The sequence below is a fragment of the Rhamphochromis sp. 'chilingali' genome (assembly GCF_963969265.1).
Source record: "Rhamphochromis sp. 'chilingali' genome assembly, chromosome: 1".
NCBI classification, from domain to species: domain Eukaryota; kingdom Metazoa; phylum Chordata; class Actinopteri; order Cichliformes; family Cichlidae; genus Rhamphochromis; species Rhamphochromis sp. 'chilingali'.
In genome coordinates this window covers 13,827,728-13,855,353 of record NC_137929.1, presented here as the reverse complement: position 1 = coordinate 13,855,353, position 27,626 = coordinate 13,827,728, and the positions used below count along the sequence as shown (strand labels likewise).

The window sequence follows — 27,626 nt, the reverse complement described above, 5'->3', positions numbered from 1 at the left end:
ATGTTTACATGATCGAAATAACTTGAACACAAACACAAACAAACAAAGAGGAAGACCGCACCGGAAGGAAACAACTACAAGTCCCAGCATCCTCTGTGTTTAGGGAGCAGCAGTGAAAGTGAAAGCAGGAGGAGGAAGGTGGAGCTGAGGCAGGTGAGTGTTAACATGAATATGTTTCTTCTTATGACATAAAATAATTCCACGCTGTTCGTGTCTGTGGGTGAAATGTGAGGCCGGTCGGCTCCTCTGAGCGCTGGTTTCCTGTAAGTAGAGAGGAAGTGAGTTTAGCTGAGCCTCCGTTTAGTGTGAGAGAGCAGGAGGAGAGTGAGAGCTGTGCTGAGGCAGGGTGAGTGTTAACACCGCTCTGACATTACTGTGTCTCTGTGGCGGGAACAACAGGCTCCGTCAGTGGAGGCAAAAATAATCAGACTTTGGTTTTTCAAAGGAAACAACTTTATGTCGGAAGTTCCCGCACGCTCATTGGATAACGATGTGTCAATCACGAGCTATTAGCCAATGAGCGTGCGGATTCACAGAAAGACCCGCCTTTATCACGGGACTTTAAAAACTACAATGGCGACAGAAACTCCGTGAGTGGAGTTCAGGGTGACGTTATGAAACTGTGACGTTTGAGCCACTTCCCGTTGATCGTGAAACTGATGGTTTCTGGTGTTTGGGTCTGTTTTTCTGTATTCATGCAGATAAAGTGTAAACTCAGATGAATTATACCATCAAATGTTAAAGGAAAATATCAGGATGAGTGTTTGTGAGCTGAGAAGGACGTGAAGCGAGCAGTTTATCCCAGAGCTGAAGCTGCTCTGTGTGCAGAGATGAGCTCAGATTCCTGCTGTGATTGATCAACAGTCACAGAAATGTAGACTTGTAGTTATTACTGCAGTATGGTCACAGCAGATACTGATAAACATGTATTATGAGGATGGATGATCAAGTTTCTCACTCTCTCCTTTAAATCTCAGTTTTTTCTTCTTCACAGTTTATCTGTTAATTTATTAATGAATAACACTGAAAGAGTTTCTGTTATATTTCCCCTTGAACATCAGCTTATTAGGGCGGCATTAGGAAATAGCCCCCCTCCAAAGAATGAATAAATGAATGATGATAATAATAAAATGATTCAAAAGCAGAGCTCAGAGTGGTAGAATGGTCAAACATGGATCCACGGGTGGTTCAACTGCATTTGGTGACGTGACTAAAGCAAATCTTTCAAATAATCCCACCATCAACGGGATGTTGTCTCCTTTACTACGGTTACTTTACTTGGTCACCGTGTGAATTTCTTTGAAATGAACCAAATTCTTTTATTTGTCGGTTGTTGCATATTTAACCTCTACAGTCAGGAAAGGAGGAGATGAGGCCTCAACAATGTTGGGTTGTAGCTGTGCTTCAGGTTAGAGTGAGTGTCCATGGAATAAATGTAAGTCAGTGAACTGGAAACATGACTGTGTTCAAACTTTGTTTCCTTTTTATAATGAGTCTAATCAAAGGTGGACAGAAGTATCTCCACTGTGACTTTTCTGTGTCACCATCAGAGCTTCTGCACAGTGTTTCTGGGGCAGATAACATTGCAGCATTATGGAGACATTATGGAGACAAAAAGAAAAGCGTCTGGACTTCTTTAAGTTAAACTTAAAGAAGTCCAGACGCTTTTCTTGGACTGTTCAGTGTTGAGTCTCATTCACACACTCCCTCAGACTCTTCACACACACTGATTTGCTGACATAAACACACTCCTGTGTGCTTCACACACACACTGAGGACCATCTACAGACTGTGAGCTCCGTCTTCTTTGTCTTTGGAGCCGAACTCTGACAAAGTTAGGAACAAAACTTTCTCCAGCGTGTGAACTTTCCTCCTAGACTCAGTCTGAGCAGTCAGACCACATATTTCTAAAGCAGCACATGAAGGTGTGGCTCACACACACACAGGTGAAGGAAACAGCTGCAGTATTAAAAACTGCTTCACTGTCTACAAATATATGAACTGAATGTTTCTTTCAGGCTGTAAAAACCTTATTTATCCTCCATTACAGTCCTGCATTCAGAGCATTACTTCTGTTATATTAGTACATGTACTTTATTCTGATGAACACATGAAACTCTGAGCTGGATTGAATCCATTGAATCAGAGTCCAGGACTCAGACTAAACACACTGAATGTGTCCTGAGCTCGGCCGCTGTTCCACAGTAACTGCTGTCAGAGTCACTGTTACTGAGTTAGCTTAGCTAGCAGAGCAGCTAGCAGTTAGAGTATGAACTCTGTAAGCAGTCAGCTCGGTCCTGGACATGGTTACTGACATAAAGCTGCTCTCTGCAGCCATGTTTGACCTGCTGCTTTGTAGGACTACAGTAATGGAGGATTTGGAGGCTGAACTGGGCTCTGTGACACTTTTTGTAGTGAACTGATGAAAGCTGCGTCTCAGATGGATGTTAGTCCAACACATCAGACACGACCTCTGCAGCTCTCAGTTGATGTGCACATGAATGATTTGTGTTTCCTCTGCAGGTGAAGGTAGAAAGTGTGTGTGAGCTGATGTGAATTGAGCAGCATGGATCAGTGTGAGGACAGAGAGGAGGGAGTCCCTCCCTCTAAAAGCACTCTGTGTGGGGAACATGAGAGCCAGACCAAAGCTCAGAGGTGAGATGACCATCTCTAACTGTCCATGACTCTTCTCCATGTCACAGCTCAGCACTCACATCACTGCTCCATCATTATTCACAGGAACCAGCCTGGACCTCCACCCAGAAGTGTGTCCTCTAAGAGCAAACGGGTGAAGCATTTCTTTCATAATTTAGGGCAAAAAAAGTCATCTGACAAAAAGTAAGTTCATGTCAGTGTTAAAATGTTTGAAATTTTAATCAGCTTTTTACTATTTAACGATTTAAATAATAAACTATTTAATACTTTATTTATACTTTTTATGTAATGTATTGGACACATTGGATGTGACACATGTTTCATGTTCACTTACTTTTAGCGTCAATCAGAAACCATCCAGCTCTGTGTCCTTAAAGAGTGACTGGTCCAATCATCGATTCATTGATTTTAAATCCCAGCCTGTGTCCGCTGCAGAGAGGTGAGCTGTTAGTAACAAAAACTCTCTGATTTAAATGATTTTGATGTTTCCTGGTTTCTAAAATGCATCTCTGTAGCAGAGCAGTGTCTCCAAGGACACACAGGCTCAGCTGTAACTGTCAGTTTATCTGGTTTAAGACACATTTGGACTCAATTGGCTGTTTTTAACTATGTATTTTAATCAGAGGTGTAAATTTAGACCTCACACATCTGGATCCTAAACTATGATAGAAACAGCTGCTAGCAGTGGGTAGTTTGACTTTGATACGCTGCTCTAGAAAGCAAACAAAGGTTTGTGCAGCTCCTCTTCAGAAAAGTGTTCAGAGAGCAGCTGCTGTATTAGACAAAGGCTCGTCGTGTTAGCCCAGATGTGTGTAACAGCTGGATGAAGGAGAACCATCACGGTCGCGTCTCCATCCCGCCTTTATTAATGAACTTCCTGTTGCTTGCAGATGACAGGAACACAAAGTGTTTGTGCCACGTGATGCTGCAGGATTTGTTAACGTGTCCATGATGGTAACATCTCCTCGTCTAACTGCAAACACATGAGCGCTCCTAACGGCAGCTATCACAGCCACACAGGCAGACTGTCTCACTGTTGCATTCAGGGACATTTGTTTTCCTGTAAAAAGCTGAACTCTAATCTAAGAGGACTGTTACTGACAGGAAACAGCTGCATTATCTGCAGTCTGTGTGATCACAGCTGCTTCAATCACTTCATCAGAGAATTGATCATTGAATAAAACATGTTTGTGTCTGCAGAGGTCAGAGGTCACAGTCTGCAGGATCCAGCTGTCCGTCTATAAGGAGTGATGGGTCCAAAGGTCATCCTCTAAACTTCAGTGCTGAACCTGGACCAACGAGGTCAGAGAACTGTGATGACTCCTTTACATGTTTGTGTTTTCCTGGATAAATATGACCAAAGATTCATTAAAAAGATAAAAATATTAGACTTTGTCCTGTAGCGCTGTGTGGCAGGCAGAATTGGACCCAAACACAACAGGATGAAGTCAAAGAGGCAGCTTTATTTCAGCTGTGAACATGCAAACAGCAGAAATAAGGAAACATAACTGTAGGTTTGCAGTGAATGAAGCCTCAGCTCGACGCTCCACTTTGTCCCTCTTTTCCTTCTCCAAACAGCCACATCAGGAGTCTTTGATGGAGTTTTAAAATATTTAATTACAAATGTCCAAAGATGGGTTCAGGATACCTGAATCCACAATTATTAAAGCTAAAATAGTTCACAGGGTTTGGACTTTGTTAGGTGACGAGAGAACATCAAAGTGTTTTTATCTTTAAACAGTATTTTTATCACTTCAGTTGCTCTCACAGCCCTGTTTGTTATTTTACCAGAGCTCTTATGTTTCACTCAGTGCTCCCACCAAACACCTCGGAGGACACATTAGTGTGATTTAGATTTCATTGGTGTAAACACCAGTCACACAAGCTAACCCATGGAGGCAGCAGCAGGCTTTGTGTTTGGTAAAGTCTGTTGGCTTAAACTAAGAGAGTTTAGTTTGTTAGCACAAAGAGCTGTCAGCTAAAGCCCCGAATGCACTTTGAATACAGACGAACTGAGAAAAACACTTGAAATACAGCAAACAGTCAAACTGACCACAAGTTTTTCAGCTGATCATCCACAGCAGTACATTTAGCATTCATGCTAGCAGCAGGCTATGACTGTCCACAAGGCTTAATATACGTGTGTGTTTGATATAATGCCAACAAGTACAAACAGGTGTTCTTACAGGTCTTAATCACAGAGGTCTGATAAGTCTGGTGACTTTCACACTCAGCAATTTTGCTGCCTTTTATTTTATATTGGCCTTTTTAAAGCCCTTCAAAGTCTCCCACATTCATACAGAGCTTTTAACACCAAACTCCTTTACAGTCCTTCTCCTCTCACACACGATCACACGACTGATTTGTCTGCAGCAGCTGTGTTACTGCTAGTATTTCATTATGTGTGTAATCTCCTCATATTGTTCCTGTGGTTTAGTTTGACGTCCTTCTACAAACTCAGCTGCTCTGTTGCTGATACACGTCTCCATGAATATGATTGATCAGATGCTGCCAACACCATGTGTTTCATGTGAGCGCTCAGCTGAAACCCTGGGTTGACTTATCGAGTTAATAACAAGCTTCACGTGACTGTGAATGCTAAAGTGAATCCAGATAAAGGAAAGAGACCCTGCTAATGTTGGACTCACTTCTTAGTGTAGATCCCAGGAGGAAGTTCAACATAGCCATTCTTTGTGCTAGCTCGACCAAACCTGAGACCACAGTGCAGGATAATGATCATCATCTGTCTCTGTCAAGGACATTTAAAATCCACAAATAACAAACATAATTATATTTGATCATTAAAAATATGTTTTCACTTAAAAAGCATGAGCACACTGGTGGATTACAGAAACATGAAAACTCGTTAACAGTAAAGTTAATTTAGGTGTAAACAAAGTGTCAAACATACTTAAGTAGAAGGACTGATGTTTGTGTTAACCCTCACATGGGCTGTACAACATTATATAGGGAGACAAAAACAGAGATTATCGTAGCCATCGCTCTCTCGCATGGACGTGGCAGTCTTGCTGTCTGCTGCGAATCCTCCCCGTACCTCCGTGACCTCGTCTGGTATCTGCTCCCTCCTCTGTAAGAGACAGTAAAGGAAAACACGTCTCTGCCTAGTCTTGAAAATCTAATCTTATCATCCATTGTTCTTCTAGGGCCTCTTCTTCTTGTGGCCTCAGCTAACTGCTAATATTTAAATGGCTAACATTAAGATGTGTGCCAGCCAGGTTAACATTTATGATGAACTATGATTAATTAACTGATGTTGAAACTGGAGCTTTACTGACCTCTGAAATTCCTCCTAAAGTGTTATTCAGTGTTGTGACAGTCAGCTGCTTCAGCTGCTGCTGGGATGGGCTGTGGCAAAGAGAACAGAGAAAATCCAAATCAGAGTTTTTCTCTGAATTAAAAGCAAGGAAACAACAATATATTCTACATGGTGAAACTGATGGTTTCTGGTGTTTGGGTCTGTTTTTCTGTATTTATGCAGATAAAGTGTAAACTCAGATGAATTATACCATCAAATGTTAAAGGAAAATATCAGGATGAGTGTCTGTGAGCTGAGAAGGACGTGAAGCGAGCAGTTTATCCCAGAGCTGAAGCTGCTCTGTGTGCAGAGATGAGCTCAGATTCCTGCTGTGATTGATCAACAGTCACAGAAATGTAGACTTGTAGTTATTACTGCAGTATGGTCACAGCAGATACTGATGAACATGTATTATGAGGATGGATGATCAAGTTTCTCACTCTCTCCTTTAAATCTCAGTTTTTTCTTCTTCACAGTTTATCTGTTAATTTATTAATGAATAACACTGAAAGAGTTTCTGTTATATTTCCCCTTGAACATCAGCTTATTAGGGCGGCATTAGGAAATAGCCCCCCTCCAAAGAATGAATAAATGAATGATGATAATAATAAAATGATTAAAAAGCAGAGCTCAGAGTGGTAGAATGGTCAAACATGGATCCACGGGTGGTTCAACTGCATTTGGTGACGTGACCAAAGCAAATCTTTCAAATAATCCCACCATCAACGGGATGTTGTCTCCTTTACTACGGTTACTTTACTTGGTCACCGTGTGAATTTCTTGGAAATGAACCAAATTCTTTTATTTGTTGGTTGTTGCATATTTAACCTCTACAGTCAGGAAAGGAGGAGATGAGGCCTCAACAATGTTGGGTTGTAGCTGTGCTTCAGGTTAGAGTGAGTGTCCATGGAATAAATGTAAGTCAGTGAACTGGAAACATGACTGTGTTCAAACTTTGTTTTCCTTTTTATAATGAGTCTAATCAAAGGTGGACAGAAGTATCTCCACTGTGACTTTTCTGTGTCACCATCAGAGCTTCTGCACAGTGTGGAGAAAGATCCAGAAGCAGAGCTGGACTGCAGACAGCCAGTCAGAGCAGCTGTGTACAAAGTAAGACTGAACATCTGTCTGCTGATGGACTCATTTCTGAAAACTGGACTTCTTGTGTTGTTCAGACATTGAAGAGTTTTCTTTCTCTTTAGTCTCATTGTTTTTCTTTCTTTCAGCAGATGTTGGTCTGCAGGAGGTTTTAGATGAACATAAGATCAGTCTGAGGAGGAGATGTGAACGTGTGACTGAAGGAAGTGATGAAACAGGAAGTAGAACCCTCCTCAACACCATCTACACTGAGCTCTACATCACAGAGGGACAGAGTGAAGAGGTTCATACCCAACATGAGGTGAGGCAGCTGGAGACAGCTTTCAAGATGGATGCCCTCCATGACGCTCCAATCAGGTGCCAGGACATCTTTAAAGCCTTACCTGACCAACAGAGACCCGTCAGAGTGGTTCTGACCAACGGCGTGGCTGGTGTTGGAAAAACCTTCTCAGTGCAGAAGTTCACTCTGGACTGGGCAGAGGGCTTGGAGAACCAACATGTCAGTGTGGTGGTTCTGCTTTCATTCAGGGAGCTGAACCTGATCAGAGATGAGCAGTACAGTCTTCTGGAGCTGCTCCATGTTTTCCATCCAACATTACAGAAGGTCACAGCAGAGAAGCTGGCTGTCTCTCAGCTTTTGTTCATCTTTGATGGCCTGGATGAAAGCAGACTTTCATTGGATTTCACCAACAGGAAGCTGCTGTCTGATGTCACACAGAAGTCATCAGTCAGCCAGCTGCTGACAAACCTCATCCAGGGGAATCTGCTTCCCTCGGCTCTCGTCTGGATAACTTCCCGACCCGCAGCAGCCAATCAGATCCCTCCTACATGTGTTGACAGGCTAACAGAAGTACGAGGCTTCACTGACGCCCAGAAGGAGGAGTACTTCAGGAGGAGATTCAGTGATGAAGAGCTGTCCAGCAGAATCATCTCCCACATGAAGACATCCAGGAGCCTCCACATCATGTGTAGTATCCCAGTCTTCTGCTGGATCACTGCTACAGTTCTGGAGCACATGTTGACTACAGAGCAGAGAGGAGAGCTGCCCAAGACCCTGACTGACATGTACTCACACTTCCTGCTGGTTCAGACAAAGAGGAAGAAGAACAAGTACCATGAGGGACGTGAGACGAGTCCACAGGAGCTGACGGAGGCTGACAGGGAAGTTCTTCTGAAGCTGGGGAGGCTGGCGTTTGAACATCTGGAGAAAGGAAACATCATGTTCTACCAAGAAGACCTGGAGCAGTGTGGTCTGGATGTGACAGAGGCCTCGGTGTACTCAGGAGTTTGTACAGAGATCTTCAAAAGAGAGTGTGTGATCTTCCAGAAACCAGTCTACTGCTTTGTTCATCTGAGCATTCAGGAGTTTCTGGCTGCTGTCTACATGTTCCACTGTCACACCAACAGGAAGACAAAGGTGCTGAGGAACTTCCTTAAACCAAAATCTTTGACCAAGTTGATTTCCAGTGTTTTTGATAACAAAGATCTCCAATCACTTGATGTATTTCTGAGCAGAGCCATGTATAAATCCCTCCAGAGTAAAAATGGCCACCTGGACCTGTTTGTTCGCTTCCTTCATGGCCTCTGTCTGGAGTCCAACCAGAGACTCTTAGTAGGTCTGCTGGGTCAGACAGAGATCAGTTATGGAACCATCCAGAGAGTCATCAACAACCTGAAGGAGATGAACAGTGATGAAATCTCTCCTGACAGAAGCATCAACATCTTCCACTGTCTGATGGAGATGAACCACCTCTCATTATTTCAGGAGATCCAAGAGTTCCTGAAGTCAGAGAACAGATCAGAGAGGAAACTCTCTGAGATCCAGTGCTCAGCTCTGGCCTTCATGCTGCAGATGTCAGAGGAGGTTCTGGGTGAGTTGGACCTGCAGAAGTACAACACATCAGAGCAGGGACGACAGAGACTGATTCCAGCTGTGAGGAACTGCAGAAAGGCTGGGTGAGTCCAGATGTGATCATTAACATCATTGATCAGTGTAGGTTAGTAGTTTAATGTTGAAAATAAAATCAGGTTGTAACCACAAAGTGTTTGTGTCCGTACGCTGCAACCTTCCACACCATTCCTTTATTGTACAGACTCAGCAGCAGCTCCATGGATCCCAAATCCAAGAGTGGAGAACAGATTTGAAGTGTGTCACATCCATGCAGTCACAGCTGTTTCCACCATGTTTCCACTGATATTAATCCTGTTCAATGACACGTTTCATATCAGTGAATATGTTCTTTAGGACGTCCACTGACATGTTTAAGTGTCCTGCTGGAAATCACTCAAATCATCCATGAAATCCATGAAAAATCCTTTTAGTGTTTCTAACTTCACCCTCTGTCCTCTCTCTCTCTCCATCCTAGTAAGTAAGTAAGTAAGTAAGTAAAATTTATTTATATAGCACATTTCACAGATAAAAATCACAAAGTGCTTTACAGTAAGATCAGACATACAAGTTAAAATTAATTAAATTAATTAAAAGCCCGTTTGTATAAAAATGTCTTCAGCTGCTTTTTAAAGGAGTCAGTAGAGTCTAGACACAGTAGTAAAGACAACGGCGGAGAGTTCCACAGCCTAGGTGCCAGTGCCTGAAAAGCCCGATCCCCACGTGTTTTAAACCTAGTACGTGGGACCACCAGTAGCCTCTGACCTGAAGACCTAAGTGCTCGGGATGAAGCATGAGGTTTCAACAGGTCAGAGATATACTGGGGAGCTTCACCATGCAGAGCTCTAAAAGTTACAACTAAAATTTTAAAATGAACCCTAAAATTTACAGGCAACCAATGAAGAGAAGCCAAAACTGGAGTAATGTGTGACCTCTTGTTTGTACCAGTTAAAAGTCTTGCCGCTGCATTCTGTACAGACTGAAGGCGATCCAGAGCTGATTTGTTGAGACACGTAAAAAGACCGTTACAATAATCCAAACGAGAAGAGATAAAAGCATGAATAATCATCTCAAGTTCTGCCTTTGACACCAGTAGCCTGAGTTTAGAAATGTTTCTTAGATGATAAAAACAGTTCCGGACAAGTTGTTTAGAGTGTTTCTCAAGAGACATCGAACTGTCAAATATAACACCTAAGTTTCTGAGACTCGACTGAAATGAAGGGTCTAAAAAACTGATATGCTGCCTAATTTCTGAGAGAATGTGATCAGGTGCAATAATCAAAGTTTCTGTTTTATCTGCATTTAACTGAAGGAAATTGTCATTTAACCATTGTTTGATTTCTGACAGACAATTATTTAAACAAGACAATTTATACAACTCAGAAGCTTTGAAAGAACAGTACAACTGAATGTCATCAGCATAGAGATGATAAGAAATGTTATTGTAACATCTGATAATGTGGCCTAGAGGGAGGATATACAGCAAAAAGAGAATAGGACCTAAAACAGATCCTTGAGGTACCCCAGAAGACAGAGCTGATGTTTCCGACAGCACATGATTTATACAGACAGTAAAGGATCTCTCAGATAGATATGACATAAACCATTTTAAAACAACGCCAGTAATCCCAAACAAGTCCTTCAGCCTATTTATCATGATGCTGTGATCAACAGTATCAAAAGCAGAGCTGAGATCCAACATAACCAGAACAGTGTACTCTCCAGAGTCTGCTGCCATCAGAATGTCACTAGACACTTTAAGCAAAGCGGTTTCAGTGGAGTGCAATTTGCGGAAACCAGACTGGAAAATGTCCAGAACATTGTTCTCCTCACTGCTTCTTTCACTGATAATCACACAAACATTGTATTCAGCTACAAAATAACACAATAATATCATCTGATGATCATTATTATAAGAGCAGGATCCATATTTGATATCAGAGTAACACACTGCTTGGTTATGTGCAGTCATCATCAGTGACTGTGGGTCAAACAGAAGCTCTCTGATTGGTTGCTGACCTTGGTCACCTGTCCACTCTCACCTGTTTGTGTTTGCTCTCTCTTTGCTGTCTCCATCCTCTCTCTCCTTTCTCTCCCTCTCTGTCTTTGTACGTCACTCAGGTCCAATGGAAACAGTGACATTTACAAACCAATCAAAGACAAACTGATCCATGTCAGGTTATAACAATATTCAAAGTGAATACAGGCTGCTGCTGGACACAGACAGGTAACATCATTTTGACTTGCTGTCACCTGGATCTGGACTCATAAACACTGAAGCCCTGAACAGGAATACAAATCATTTTCTGCCAACTAGCGACACACCAGCAGATAATGGCTCAGAAAGCTCAAATGAGCCAATCATTTCTGTGTTTAGTTCCCCTGAAATCAGATCTGATATCAGCAGCTCTGAGTTCATTCATCATTATTGTCCAGTGATGAGATTTCTGCTCCGTTTGGTAACAGTCAGCAGGTTTTTCCTGCGTGTGGACGTGAACAGTCGTACCTGACAGCAGGTAGCAAACAGAGATCATCTTTCCAGCTGGAACTCTTCACTGAGCTGAACTCATTCAAAATGTTCTGGAGTCAAAACAGGAAACAGTCCAAATGTGTGTCTTCACTCTGACTCTGGATCAGATCTCAGTGACAGACTGTGGACATTATGGAAGCCTAAATGTGACACCATCTTCCTCCTTCATCTGCAGATTAAAGCCAAACAAAGATTCTCATTAAAAGTCTGCAGGTCTGAGAGAGACTCAATCGTTGTGTCATGTCAAACACAGTAAGAGGAGCTGAAGCACAGATGTGAAGAGCAGATTCATCAGATTATGACCTCACTCTGTTTTGTCTTCATATACATTCAGTCTGTGTTTATAATGCAGATTTTCTGCTTTTATAATAACACATTTTATATTTTCTATCATCACAGACTGACTCAGTGTCGACTCTCAGTGTCTCACTGTGAAGTTGTGGCCTCAGCTCTGAAGTCCAACCCCTCCCATCTGACACAGCTGGACATCAGTTGGAATGATGGCCTCCAGGATTCAGGTGTGAAGCTTCTGTGTGCTGGACTGGAGAGTCCAAACTGTCGACTGGAGACTCTGAGGTGAGTTCACTGACTGCGGCTGTTGTTGTTTTTCTATATTTCAGGTCTTTGATTGATGTTTGAAACTTTCTTTAGTTCCTAAATGTTCAGGATGTGTCTGAAGACAAATGTGAAGAAGTTTGAGTGCTTTCAGAAATGTTGTCTTTCCAAACGACTGAACAACAGTTTTTCCTTTTGGCTCCAAACAGAAGTGACAGACTTGAGCAGGGTTCATTTAAAGGCTGACAGAAGTGGAGTGGTGACGGGGAGATGTTTGACAGGACAGTGTTTCAGCCACCACAGGTTCATGTTGTGCTCCATCAGTCAGTGAAGATGAAGTCAGTGCTGATGAGGCTGTAGAGTGTGTGAGGGATGTGAATGAGGATGATGAAGATCTGATGATAGCAGATAAAAACAGGCTGCAGAGACTTTGAGCCATACAGGGCACACAGTGTGTGTACAGAACAGCTGAAATCATTATGGAGGCCTCACTGGAATATGGAAGCATCACTGTACAGCTTCAGTGAAGCATTAAAGTCTCTGATATGAGATGAGAAATGAAGCAGCCAGAGCTTTTTCATGAGTGGAAACCCACTGTGACTGTGAGCTGCTGCTACAGCCTCCAGATTAGCCAGCAGCTCATCCTGCTCAACATTTCCTCACCAACTTTAATGGAAGTGTGATGTTTTCAGCTGGAGTGATGGTCAGGGTGGCCTCCCTCTCCTCTTCTTCTCCTCTTCCTCTTTCATTTGTAAAGCCACTTCTGCTGCTTTCATTCATTTGGAAGTCCTGTAGCTGAGTTTGGGAGAGACTAACAGCCTCGGCAGCAGAGGGGAGAAAGGCTGTAACTGTTGGGTCTGTGTTTCCACAAGCCCCGCTAATTCTAGAGACTTATTCATCATGAAGAAAACAAGACAGTCGACCGATCCATTACTTGCGCAAGGGAGGCCTCGTCTGTGTCCAGCACGACAATGACCCCAATGGTGGCCTCCTCTCGCTGCCTTTTATTGACAATCCTCAAACAATAGTTTACAAAGCACCTCCCCTTGCAACCCCCCTTTGGTTACATAGACAAGGCACTGTATGTAAGTGTGTGTGTGTGTGTGTGTGTGTGTGTGTGTGTGTGTGTGTGTGTGTGTGTGTGTGTGTGTGTGTGTGTGTGTGTTACCTCCTGCTGACCAAAGGGTCATAAACCCAGGAAGTTTACATCAAAAGAAACAGATCTTTCAGATAGGATGTATCTACAATAAAACCTCCCCCAGCACAGAGTGGCTGGAAAGGTGGTCAGGATCAAAGGAATGGCTTTGATCCTACTGCTTAAACTAAGACTGTACAAATTTAAGAAACACAATGGCAACATTCAACAATTAGACTTAACATTTCCCTCCTTTTTGTCATTGTTCTTAAATTTCAACTTATGCACCCTTTGTTTGGACAGTGTCAGTATAGATTTCATTCATACACAGTAAACTACATCCTATACATAAGCAAATCAGTATCAACAGTCCAAAAACAGGAATTAATATTTTCAAAAGAAGATGCCACCAAGGACCAGACGGTAACCAAGCTATCCAGCCTTGTGGCGGATCTACTCCTGTCGTGCAATTCATTATGTATTTCTTCAAGTAAACAACTGAATGTCAAAGGTCAAACAAGAAGAATCATCATTCTCAAAAATCATATGTCACTACAATCCAACTGTATACAGACATAGGTATTTAAACGCATCAGTTGACTTTATTGTTTGTCCATATGGCTCTCAGCTAACTTCAAAGCTGCAGCCTGGTCAACACCCTTCTTTATGACTCCTATCAACCCCCCAAATCTTCTCACTGTAGGCATCCTGTGGGGGTTAGAGTCAACTGGTGAATTATCTGCATTTACAACTCTTCTCCTGTCCTGTTGTCACCACAGAAAAAGCTTTGTAAAGGAAATTGGATCAAGCTGTTTTGAACTTCTTGGCTCGAAACCTCAAGTGTTCATGATGTAATGTAGACAAAAGGCTTCTCTGTTTACATCCTTCTTGCAGAAGACAAAAGAATAGGTGATGTTGCCATGTTCCATGGTTGATCTCCAACTTGGGCTAATCCATTGTCCTTCATACACATAGGCAATTGGCCTGTTTCCAGTTCGTTTAGCTGTTCAATGTCCTGCAGCAAGTCATATTCTTTGAGTCAGACGAGCAGGTCTGTCTCACCAGAGCAGTTCACCTTCCCAGCTACTGGTGAATCAACCTTCCATTCAGGTTCAGAGCAGTTGAAAAGTTGGCAGTGTTCCCGGATGTGTTGCTAAAGCAACCAGACAAACTGCCTCGCTCTCAGTGATGCTATAGGGCCACAGTCCAGAAGAATGTGTAGCCAGTGGCATCACAAGCATAACCATTGGTCTCATTCTTTATGTGAGCGGTTGTGTTCTTAAACTGCCACCAGTAGTTGTTGAAAACCCATGCTGGTACAGGGTGTGGTTTGCTCTGTTCCAGTGCGCTCCCTGTCATCCCACTCAGGGTCCACAGGCACAAGAAGATGCACAGCACATTCCCAGCCATTCTGATGAGTACCTGTGGCTCAGTTGGTTTCTTCACTGGATTGAGACGAGGGGCCCTGGAGGCTTTCCCCCCCCCTTTGTTCCCGGTCTTCCTGCCACTTACTCCGAGCTGGCCTGGATGTGTGTCACCTTCTTGCAGTGCGCTTGATATATCCAAGTGTTCCTTCCAGCAATCTTCACTGCTGTGGTCGTCGTCAGCAGCATCCGATATGGACCTTCCCACCATGGACTGGACCAGCACTTCCTCTCCATGGCCTTATCAACATCCAATCTCCAGACTTCAGACTCTGCTCCTGCGGAGAAACAGAATCATCTGGCAGATCATTTGTTCTCATGACTACTTTACTTTTAAACATTTTCAAGCATCTAATCTGCTAATACGCTCTCTCTTCTGCTTTTCTATCATCACTACAGAAGACTGGAACTCTAAATGCTCTAACATGTGTAATCTCAAAGAGTCAGACCATTCTCTGTTGGAGTAATCCTCATGTACTTATTCTATACAGTCTAACCATGTCCTGCCTGTCTTCCTAAATCTTAACTTTACTGTTCCATTAGTTCTCTCTGCCTGCAAAAGTTTTTTTTTTTAAAAAGTATTTAATAATCCTAGAATGAGTATAACGACTGCTCATTTCCCTCCTGTTTGAGACATGGCAAAGCCAATGGCTCAAAATAGCAGCAGTCTTATACAAATTATCAGGCAGTACTGGTTTATCACACAGATAAAAAACATCATCCTGCAAGCTTGCTCCCTCTGTAAGTCACAACTGTTTTCCTGCTGTAGGTGAGTGGGCCTGCATGTCTGCTGATGCTGTACTGATAAAAGGTTAACACCATGTTTAATACAGCTGCTTCTTTTGTGATCTTATCTGCAAAAACTTTCCCTAATGCAACTGGATCTTTCCCTCACATGTGTGCTGCACATTTACAAACGGCAATTCTACTGGTTAATAACACTGCCTCCAGCAGATTTTGCAAGAGTTTGGTGTGTTCTGCAGGTTTCCCTGTAGAGGTTGTCACACCTCGTCTCACTCACTGCACTACAAAGAAATGTACAGTAGCAAATGTATACTGCCTATCAGTGTATATTGTCTCTCTACAGCTTTACACACTTCCGTTAAAGCTAGCATCTCTGCTGCTCAAGCAAATATGAAACATGCTAGTTGTCCTACATAGATAACTCTCTCTCACTGTCTGCTACAGTAAAACGTGTTCTAGTCTGTCCCTCTGCTGTTGTAAAACTCAAACCATCAGCAAACCAAACCTTTCCCTCAACGAGTGGCACATCTATTAAGTCATCCCTCGGCTTACACTTCTTCTCCTCGCGCTCTCTACACTCATGAGAAGTGCCCTCCTCCGTTGGCAAAAAGGGTTGGACAGATTCAGAATTGTGCACCACTTTATGGTAATATGTGTGGTTGTGAGAGTAACATTAAAGACAAGTGTCTTGTAGGTGTCAGAAATGTAAGTTTAGTCTGCAGTAGTAGACATCTACCTCGTGTGGAACTAACAATGTCAAAAGGTGAAATAAACTATTGAAACATTGTACAGCTTAAACTGCTGCACATACTGATCTCATGCATGGAGGTAAAGCACGAGCAACTAGAGCTAATCTTTTAGGATAGTAAGTTACTGGCTTCACTTGTGGAAAAAGTGCTGTTAGTTATTTTACAGTCACCTGGCATTTGTGCTGTTCGCAGAACCACAAGTCCATCGCTGGACCTCCTCTGCGCTGTCACTTTCTGGAGCTTGGCACGCTCCCTCAGGTTCCATTTTCCAACGCTGCTGAAGATTTAACCCTAGAACACTATCGCTATAAATAGTAACACGATCACTAATGCCGGGTGATTTTTACCCGATATAATATAACCAATGAAAAGTAATCAAATATATCAAAATATGACAACACATGACAAATTAGAGTGGTCTTCTTTTACTTTCAACTGTGCCATGTCTAACAAAATGAAAAATAAAACTCCTAAAACAAAATAATGACTCTGGAAAGCTGGTCTTTGGTCCACCCATTCCTGGGACATTTGAGACTTCCCTGGTGATGGCACAGGCTCCTCGACACGCAAACAGCTTAGTTGTCTTCCTTAACGTCAACGTCGAAACTCTTTCATCTTATTTAAGATTTGCTGTGCAAAGTCTCCTCGTGACGATCCTTTGGAAGACCAGTAACACAGCTCTCTGTGCTGAAGGTGATCTCCGATCCTCCTGAAAACTCTCTCCTGGCCTCAGCTTCCATCTTGTGGACGATCCTCTCAGTCACTCCTTCTCGTCATGGCACCTCACGATATCTACAAATTAAAAAATGACACTCCTCTCGCCACACGGCTTTCGCCATGTGTCAACTCCCCAATGAGACATGTACAAGAGTGTTGCACAGTCTCCCTAAAACAATCTCCAGGGTTTGTCCCTTGGAGCAGCTTCACTCCAAGCTGTAACCCTGTGTAAAAACATTAGTCAGCATTGAAATGTTCAGCTTGTTTAGCTCCCAGCTCCTGTATCCTAGAAGACAAAGTCTTAAAATTAAAACAACTTCACATTTGCAACCAACTATAGATCATAAGAGTAATAAAGTATTCAGCATCACAGAGACAAGTATCATTGCAGGTTTATTCTAAACTCATTAAACTCCTACTTTTCCCCATAATTTGTTCCAAATTATTTAACATCTCACCGTCATTCCACATTGTAATCAGTGACGTCCCTTAAGTTTGTTACTCACCATGAGCCCAACAGTGTGGTCAGATAATGAGCTCCATGTAACTATTCTGTAACCACTGCACATCTGTTCAATTGTCACTCGTCTGTCTGTGCTGAATCCTTTACAAGCACTCTTAAAGAAAAACAACATTAGCCAAACACAAGGTTCATCCCGGTTGTCAGGTGTCGGCCATCCAGATTCCAGAGGAGCTGTGAAAAGTCATAAAGTTAACACTCGCTGTGGAAAAAGTAACAATGGTCTCATCACAGTATGTCTCACACTGCATTCATTTCTTCCCTGTAACATTCTCTCAAAAACACAGTGTAATTTCATCATCAACATATAGCCTGTAACTACAGTTCTCTTCATACAAAATCTCAGTAATCCTGTGGTAGAGAAACATCATTAAGTTGTGTCCTGCTGTAAACCACATGATCAAATCACATGATTAACCATCTGCTGTAAAGAGAAATGTAAATGTTAGCGCTGCGCAGGTGTGTACACACTTTCTCACAGTAATCTCTGTGAGCAACACAAGGTAGTGAATGACACACACATGGTAAATTCACAGACATAGAATTTAAACTAAAAAGGTTAAATTTTCAGAGTTCACATAGTCATGTGACCCAAGTTTCCTCCTGTGGTCTCCTTCTGCTCCTGCAACAGAGACACACACAGAGACACATCCACACCTTTGTCAGGTGGGGGTTGACTTCACACAATGGTGTTAAGTCAGTCAGTCTTGTCAGCTTTTGTCAGTCAGTCAGTTTCCCATTTATTTTAAAACTCTTACTCATTCACTCAGTGATTCCTTCTTTTGCTAATTGTGGAAATTATCGTCGCATCCGTTTCCACGCTCAGCAAAACAACGTCATTTCAAAAAGAAAAATAATTTAGACTGGATTTTCTCGCTGAATCCTTTTGGACAGGAACTTGTCTCAAATAAGTGGCTTTCTCCTGAGCCCATTTTAATTTTGGAGAAGCTCACTTTGCAACAGTTTTCTCGACGACGCTTCGATTCTGATCGTGCTCAAACAGAGATCATCAAACAAAACTTTCAGTGCACCATGAAAGTAACAAAATAAAAGAAAGAAAATAAAGGAAATCAAAGGAAAGAAAGGCCTTGTTTAAGTCATGACACGTGTTCTTCATGCCAGGGGGATAAATCGTCACAACCCAATTGGCAGGCTCAACTTAAATAACAAAAGACAAATCAAACAGCCAGTTTAATCTCAAACATTCATCCAATCAGCCATACACACAACATACAGCATAACCCTGTTGTCTTAGCACATAATAAGTTTTAGTTCTCATGTAACTAAATGTGTGCCATGGTAAAACTTCTTCACACACCAGAAACTCACAATCAGCTCACTCAGCTCACTCATTTAAGACCTCTCATCTATGATGCAACCATCTGTCCTCCTATAATATTCAGTCCACTAGTCTATGTATCACTTTCATCTTACTAGTGACTTGGACAAGATGACAAACAGAATCTCATGCTTAAGATGCTGTCTGGTCTTCATGAGTATCATTTATGTGTAAATGCATGTAGGGTTAGTATAGTTAATGCATTTTCAGTATGTTTTTGTGTTCTTCTCTCATCACACTTTCATTATTCTCATCACTGCTTAAAACAACACACATCTCTCTCTGTTTTTTTTTCTTTAACTGTACTTTTCTCCAAAACAGAAAATAGCATTACAGCTGTTTCAGACTTAGAAACACCAAACACTCTTCATGCTATCATTCATCCACACAACTATTTTATTTCTTTTTGTCCACTGGGCAGGTGACCTGCAGAATCACGTCTGCCCCAGCTGGATACCTTTCACACACACCATGACGTCAGACACACTCACGGACTGGATCAGGAGAAAAACTTTCTTCATCTTCACACTCTGTTACAGAAACACCATATGTTTTTTTTGTTTGTTTGTTTGTTTTGTGTCAGGGATGGATATGTAGTTGTAACGTTTGTGTTCACTAACTTTACTTTCTGTTTCCTACCCTGCCCAGTCTGTCTTGGACTCAATGCTTCTCCCAATGTCTCTCCATACTCAGCCTCTGCTCTCTCACGCTCTTCTCTGGCTCTACTTTCTGCTAACATTCTTGCTTCTCTCCTCTTCTGAACCTGCTCCAGCCACAACTTAGCAATTGCTAACTGCAATTCCTTCCTCTGCTTCGCTTTACCTGTTTTACCTGCTACACTTACAGCTATTCTTTCTACCAGCATTTTACACTGAACTTCCACTAATGTCCCTTCAAATCCACATTTCTTACGCCAACAACCTACATACTGCGTACTGCCTGGTAAAAATTTCTCCATAAATTTTAAATCTCCTTCTAAGGCAGACTTACACATTTTATTCTCCATTAACAATCAGCCACACTCACGCAGACCACGTCTGGCCCGCACACACACACAACATAGGCCTATCGCTTGCGTCTGCACGCACAGCTAGCGCTCTCTGTTGAAAACTCTCAAACGCCCCATATGGCGGAGATTCCGGACTCCTTCACGGCGGAGACGCCGAACCTAGGTTATCTCCACGCCCCAAATGGCGGAGAACTCTCTACGCCCCAAATGGCGGAGAAGCCTGCGTCTCTCTCACGCGGCTAGCGCGCTCCCGGACTCACGTTTAACGCACAGCCCGTAGCCGCTCTCTAAGGCCTTCTGTACTCACTGTTTGTTTACGTTCATGGGAAGAGCCTCTGGATCCCGTCAATCGTCATCCATCCCGAGGGGAGGTCAGGAGCAAACTTCCCGGCCTGGTGGCAAGCCAAAAACACCAGGGCTTTACGTCAATCATCCCAGACGTTGCGGTGGCGTCCTCTCCCTCTCCTCGGTGGATGCAATGTGTTAGGCTCCGGCTCCGAAGGACCAAATAAATGTTGGGTCTGTGTTTCCACAAGCCCCGCTAATTCTAGAGACTTATTCATCATGAAGAAAACAAGACAGTCGATCGATCCATTACTTGCGCAAGGGAGGCCTCGTCTGTGTCCAGCACGACAATGACCCCAATGGTGGCCTCCTCTCGCTGCCTTTTATTGACAATCTTCAAACAATAGTTTACAAAGCACCTCCCCTTGCAACCCCCCTTTGGTTACATAGACAAGGCACTGTATGTATGTGTGTGTGTGTGTGTGTGTGTGTGTGTGTGTGTGTGTGTGTGTGTGTTACCTCCTGCTGACCAAAGGGTCATAAACCCAGGAAGCTTACATCAAAAGAAACAGATCTTTCAGATAGGATGTATCTACAATAAAACCTCCCCCAGCACAGAGTGGTTGGAGAGGTGGTCAGGATCAAAGGAATGGCTTCGATCCTACTGCTTGAACTAAGACTGTACAAATTTAAGAAACACAATGGCAACATTCAACAATTAGACTTAACAGTAACACCACCACTTTACTCTGTTCTACCTGTCACATCATTTTATCAGGAAACAAATATGCTCATGTTTTTACTATGTTTGTCTTGAAGATGTAAGAAGATCACATGGTGCTTTTTATTATTGTGTTGGTTTGTTTGCTGTCTCTTGGATGGAGCCCAGCTGTGCGTGGCCCCTGGGCCTGTGGTCAGAGTGTGTGCTGGATAATCCGGCCCAGGATGAGGCCAAACTGACATGGGATGAAATGTCTGTCACATAATTGAGCTTTGTGAGAAATGTACGACTTTAATGTGAAACATTCAGAGTTTTTTCTCTTGTTGTGTTTGAAGCAAAGTTACAGAGGTTTGATTACAGACACAGCTGAGAGTTTGTAATCTGTCATCATTTTAAAAGGTTTACATTTCTTCAGTATATCCACATTTGCAGCTGGTACCTCAACCTCCACCTGTCCAACACAACTGCTGTCCACTGCCTCCATGACATTGTGATTTTGCTGTTGGTCTTCTGTCAGATCTTCATCAATCACTTCTGCACGGGGCACACCTTCAGACTCTGCAGCTGCATAACGAAAGCCTGTAAGATAAAATTAGACATAAGGTAAATGTACACCAATATTCCAATGACAGGTGTGTGATTCATCTGGAAGTTATGTGCGGATTAGTGTACAGTGATAGCAATTTAGTATGTTTTTAGAGGGGGGGGGGGTTGTTTACCTCCGATGGGTGCTCTTTTTCGCTTCCGTTGCGTACGCCTTGAGTGCCGGTCCGAGTCTGATACAGGTATGTCGTCATGCCCCATGTGCAGTGTTGGTGCCCAGTCTGGATTTGTTACATCCATTTCATATGCTGGTTTGCCTGCAATAATGCCAAATCATAAGCTACTCAGTCGACATGACGTGGTTCTGCAGCATCACACATTAGCATGTTTTATCTCATTATCTATGACCTCAGCACATTGAAAATCACACTAAAAGCCTTTCAAGAGTGATATGAATTAATTTAGAACTCACCGGAAAGAAAATGCCGTGAGCAAACCAACAAAAAGCTGGGGATTGCAGAGAACTCGATATCCGCTCGTCTCACCGCTGCAATCCAAGCCTGACGTCTTTGTTTAGTAATATCGGATACATGGGATCCCTCACGTTGCCTCCAGGATGGAAAACGATGAAAAGAGAGCCCGTTATCCAGCTTCTTGCCTTCACGATCGTGTGATCTAACGTTGCAACCGACAACACAACACGTACGATCCATAGCTGAAATGGTATCCTTTGGCTGGCCTACTGTCATGGCGGAAGGGGGCATGGCCCATCTCCCGTGACATCACGCTCCAAAGCCCTATAGGTGGGAAAATGTACCATGTCGACCAATCAAAAATGATATGGAAACATGACATTTGGTTGTTTAGCAAAAGGGGGAAGTTTTAGGAGTGACCGGCAAGAGAGAGCGAGTGAGCGAAAGAGAGAGAGAGTTTTGATACGTGAGAGATTTGTGACGTTTACCGTGTTTGGTCTCAAGTTAGTTTGTTGTCTTGTGTATTTAGTGTGTAGCTGTTGTTTTGTTTTGTGTGTCAGTTCTACTAGTGATCGTCACAGTTGCTGCCTTAAAGCCAACAAAGGCAGATTGCAGTGTAAACGCTGAGTGACACACCTGCTGTCAGACCTGCAGGTTTATCCCTGTGCTGTTCTCATATGTGTTAGAGTGACACAAACTATTGTTTGACACCTGATTGTTCTGTAAATAGTTTGAAATGATTATATGAAAAACGTCTGAGCCTTGGCTGCATTTTTTGGTAAATAGTACCATATAACTTTGTTGTTTGCAAAACGTGTGCGTATTTTTAAAAATGTACAATCTCTATTTGCATTTCAAGTTATGAAGATGATTCGTTAAACATGTGTGTGGTTTTTACAGTCAAAATATCACTTTCTACTTGTATTTTAAATTTTGTCTGAATTTAGATAAATTGTGCTGATACAGTTGGTCAAAATGAGAAAATAACAGATTGGCAAGATAAACTGTTTTTAAAGGTAAAATATAGAGGCCACATCAAAAGTAGTCAAGAAGGGTTAAAGGCTAAAAGCAAAGTTGTCACCAAGTACTGTTTATATTTGTGTGTATTGCTGCAGCTTTTTTGAGTATTAATTTGGTGCCTTTGTGTGAAATAATGGTATTGTGAGTGATCCATATAGTCACAAAGAATAGCCACTTGTTTCTGTGCTACCAAAGTTCCCCGGCTTTCATTCAAAATGTGTTTATCGTCAGCACCTGCACATTAAACTACTTAAACATTATAAATGTCTTCAAGCTCACACTGAGGCCTGTGGGGTACTATCAGCCACTGAGACAGTACACACATTTATATGTGTTTGTATATGAATATTTCATACTTTAAGACTGCCTGTTTATTTAAGGGAGATGAACAAAATACATTGGAATTGTACAAAATAATATCATGGATGATAAATTAAATAGATTTTAAGTAGATGCTTGTGCATTCTTAAAGTCTTATATGTTGAACTGAACTATGTGATCTGTTCAAAGCCTTAATCTTAATTTGAAGTGAAATGTGCATTTTGAGTTTATACACTATGTATATAAGGCGACCGTTTCCTTTTGCAGTATTTTTGTGTGGTGTACTTTTCTATGTCTTAACAAAAGGGGAACAAAGGTGTTTAAGTTCACCTAGGATGATGTGTTTTAATTTTCACATGGTCTTGCTTAAATTTGACCCTGACAAAGGCGTATGAACTCTGTCAGCTGTTTGGAGTTTCCATTTTCTAAACTTCTACATTCTGAACCTTCTTCAGCTCTGAACAGATGATGAAACACTGAATGATTTCAAGCTCACACTTTGTCTAATAAACTTACATCTTTCATTCTTTATACAGATTGATGGACTGTGGTTTGTCAGAGATCAGCTGTGATTATCTGGCAGCAGCACTGAAGTCCAACCCCTCCCATCTGAGAGAGCTGGACCTGAGCTCCAACAACAAGCTGCAGGATTCAGGAGTGAAGCATCTGTGTGGTTTCCTGGAGAGTCCAGGATGTGGACTTGAAACTCTGGGGTCAGTCAGCATGTTTTAGTTGTGCTGAGATGAATATGATGTGAAAGTTGTGCTGACACTAAACTGCAGACATCAGGCTGATATTATACTGATCCACACTGAGGATCTTCATGGTAAAGTCTGTTTTCTTCTTCTCTGGTTTAGTCCATTGACTGCAGCAGAACAATGTTCACATTTCAAACCTTCAAAGAAGAAGAAAAATCCTCCACTGGATAATTCACTGTGAAACTCTCCAACTTTTCATTCCACCTTAAAGTCTGTCTGACACTGAAATCCAAAGCAAAATGTGCGTTTGCTTTACAGACAGCAGTCCAACACAAACATACACACATCATCCAAAACACAGTCCAACATCCAAATCTCCTCCACTGCCAGCATGAATGATGGGAAAGAGAAGGAGGAACACTCTGACATTCAGGGTTAGAATGAGTTTCATGAAGCAGACTGTGAAGATCAAAGCTGCATTAGAAAGCTTACATGAATGAATGAGTGGACAGAAGTGGACAGAGATCATCTGAAGCACTTCAAAGGCTTTAAATCAGCACATTTCTCTTTATTCTTTATCAACTCTGTTAGTTTCTCTCAGTTTTCTGTGGAATGAAGCTAACAGCAGGCTAATAAGATGCTGACCAATAGGTTTCTATTAAAGGTTGTAATTTGTATATGAAAAAGTGCTTTGGCTCAGCAGGGATCAGCTTACAGGTAGAATACAGCTGCTGGATGGGATTAGCATGTCATAGCTATCTACCAAACTGCTAACTGGGGGATTTCAGGCCATCTATGGATCACTTTTGCTAACTGTTTCTTCAGCTTAGGCTCACAGGGCTGCAGCCTGTGCCCTAGCTGTCATAGGGCAAGAGGCGTGGTCCACCTGCACAGGTGAGCAGTCCATCACAGGGCCAACAGAGAGAGACAGAGAAGCACTCTCTCACATCCACACCTACAGCCAATTTAGAAGCACCAATGAACCTAAGCAGCATTTCATTGGACTGTGGGAGAACATCCAACCTCCACAGAAAGGCCAACAAGCTTCAACCTACAACCTTCTTGCTTTAAGGCACTAGTGCAAACCACTTTTCCCCATTTCAGCCCAAATCCTGCATCTTCCTGTTTCTGACTCCAGGCCAGCTCCACTAACACTTTCTCATCAGACACTGCCACCTAGTGGAGGAAGTCTTTGTCCCATTTGAAGCTTCAGATTACAGTTAGTTCCTTTACAAAGAGGTGGAGGTGGTGGGGCCACAGCACCATCATCACTGAGTGCCATAGGACACTTAACCTTTGTTTCCATATGCTGGGAACTTCCTGTTGTTCCAAGGAGGACTGGAAAATGTGTGAAGATCTCCCAGTCAGTTCCTCACAGCACACTTCAATCATTTCCCTCCCACAGCATCAGGACCAGGGCTTTTTCTCTCTTTGGTCCCACTAAGAGATTTCCACACAAACACCTCATCAGTGGGACTCTCAGAGCTACCAGCCCTTTGCTACAATCACAAAGCTCTTCATTGAAATCAATGATATCAAAGCTGGAATCCAATGAGTCCAAGTCTTCTGCTGATTCAGCATCACATTCATCTTTGCTCCTTGTCCTGCATCCCCACCATGGACTTCATTCCTTTCCAAGCCAGCCTTGAGTGTCCTTTATTCAGCTCATCCTCTGCTTTACTTTTACACCTGATTTTAGCTGCTTTATCTCTCTTTCAACAAGTTTCTGTGCCTCAATCTTTTTCTTCTCTCCCTCATAACAAGACAGCTTCTTCTGCCTGAGAACATGTTGGAGTGATTTACTAATCCAGGGCTGCTTATTGGGGAAAATACTTCCTGTTTCCAAAGTAATCCCCATTTTTCCCAGAAAGAAATGTAAGTAGAAATCGATGATCTAAGTGAGAACATGAGCCTTTAAAAAGTCCCAGTGGGTGCAGTCAAAGCAGTCCCTCAGTCCCAGTATAGAGTCTTTGGTCCAGACTGGAACAAGTGTGTGCCCAGTTTGAGCTCTCTTCAGTGCTGTGACCTGACAGACCCAGAGGGGCCATCACATCACATTTAGAAGCTCCCCTAATGGAGCCACAACACATGTCCAACACTTAGTCTGTCTTGTTGGACCAACTGGAAGAAATGATTCAAGGACTTAGTCACAGAACAGAGATTCAAATCTCCAAAATCCAACTGGCTGCATCAGGACATATAGTCTGAAACTCTGCACAGTTTCCTGTTTGAAGCTGCTTCCTGTTGGCTTCAGCTGTTTGGAGTTTCCATTTTCTAAACTTCTACATTCTGAACCTTCTTCAGCTCTGAACAGATGATGAAACACTGAATGATTTCAAGCTCACACTTTGTCTAATAAACTTACATCTTTCATTCTTTATACAGATTGTGGGGCTGTGGTTTGTCAAAGATCAGCTGTGATTATCTGGCAGCAGCACTGAAGTCCAACCCCTCCCATCTGAGACAGCTGGACCTGAGCTGGAACAACCTGAAGTATCCAGATGTGAAGCAGCTGTCTGATCTTCAGCAGAGTCCAGACTACAGACTGGAGACTCTGCTGTAAGTAGAGTGATGGAGTGAGTGGGTGGTGCTGTCAGCAGTATTGTACTAAACACAGTCAGTATGAAACAAAGATCCAGTGTTTCCTGTAAAGCTGCAGCTTCTCAGTGAAGCTGTGAGAGGAGAATGGTGACAGGCTTCAGGATTGGACACAAACACTTCCTGTTTCTCACCTTTATGGTCACCATAGTAACGGCTGACACGCTCTGATCAAACGCTGTCAACAGCCAATCAGCTCTCTGAACAAAGCAGCACGCAGACCAATGACTGCATTCGTTTCCAAGTTTAAAGCAGTGAAGAACACAGTCTGTAGGTGAGGAAGAATTTAGTGAGAGCAGATGTTTGGATGGAATTCCTCCAGTTAACAGCTGGAACCGTCCATCTGGATTGTTGGGCTTGTTGTTGGGGTTCCTACAGAGCTCAGAGTGGACACACCAAGGTTCTTCTAATGAATGAAAGTCCAAACTCAAACTAGGAGGGAAAAACATTTTCATCAACTTCAATAAAAATCCAAAGATTAGAAAAAGTGAAGCAACAATGAGTCCTAGTACAGTCCCAGCACTGAAGTCCCTGCTGCTCTTTATACTGGATGTGCTGCATCACTGACTGACAGCTGATGAAGAGTCTCTGGAAACACTCGTTTATCTCCTCTGCTCTTCCTTCTTCTCTCTGCAGGTGGAGCTGATGATGGTAAACAGGACGGTGTGTGTGCTGAGAGAGGAGGAGCTGTGTCCTGATGATCCAGAGAGGTTGAAGCAGCAGCAGCTTGTGTGTAGAGACGCTCTGACTGGGCCATGTTACTGGGAGGTGGAGAGGAGAGCTTCATCCAGCAGTGACTGACAGAGGAATGAGAAGAAGTGCAGATGACTGTCAGTGCTGCAGAGTGAACTGCTCTGAGAACAGCTCCACTGTCAGACACAATGTAGAGTCCAGCATCATCCCTGTGTGTCCCTCTGGATCTGACAGAGGATCATCAGTGTATCTGGACTGCTCTGCTGCTGCTCTGTCCTTCTACAGTCTCTGCACAGTCTCTGTCTGACTCTGGCTTCAGACCCTCCTGGATCAAACTCACCTGGAAAGACTTTCAAACATCACTCAATAGATTTGAATACAGAATATATTTGATATATACTGTAGATGTACTGTAGAGTTGCAGTTTGTCACTTGTAAATACAGTCTGTGAGCAGCTGTGAGCTGAAAGATCTTTCTAGAAACACGAAATGTTTTCACTCTTCTGTTGCTTTTTCATATATTTCCACAACATTAATATTGATCCCACCTGTCTCACCTGTTTCATGCTTTTATACATAATAACAGGACACGTGTG

General features: G+C 42.7%; 2 protein-coding genes across 2 annotated transcripts in view; both read left to right on the top strand.

Moving 5' to 3' along the window:
• LOC308393807 (uncharacterized protein) overlaps window positions 1–27,626 on the top strand; it is an 810,936-nt gene that overhangs the window by 326,700 nt on the left and 456,610 nt on the right. The gene's annotated exons all lie outside the window — the stretch shown is intronic.
• LOC308393921 (protein NLRC3-like) lies at window positions 45–27,380 on the top strand. Its single transcript, XM_080877975.1, has 10 exons — window positions 45–153; window positions 2,524–2,655; window positions 2,740–2,838; window positions 2,996–3,094; window positions 3,856–3,957; window positions 7,005–7,081; window positions 7,198–9,025; window positions 11,887–12,063; window positions 26,126–26,299; window positions 26,975–27,380. The coding sequence occupies exons 2-10, from the start codon at window positions 2,567–2,569 to the stop codon at window positions 26,982–26,984; spliced, it is 2,655 nt and encodes an 884-aa protein (XP_080734101.1). The 5' UTR covers window positions 45–153; window positions 2,524–2,566; the 3' UTR covers window positions 26,985–27,380.

Coding starts and splice junctions, on each gene's coding strand:
- LOC308393921 (XM_080877975.1), top strand. CDS start 2,567: ATGGATCAGTGTGAGGACAGAGAGGAGGGAGTCCCTCCCTCTAAAAGC. Junction 2,656..2,739: donor AGCCAGACCAAAGCTCAGAG/GTGAGATGACCA, acceptor CATTATTCACAG/GAACCAGCCTGGACCTCCAC. Junction 12,064..26,125: donor TGTCGACTGGAGACTCTGAG/GTGAGTTCACTG, acceptor TTCTTTATACAG/ATTGTGGGGCTGTGGTTTGT.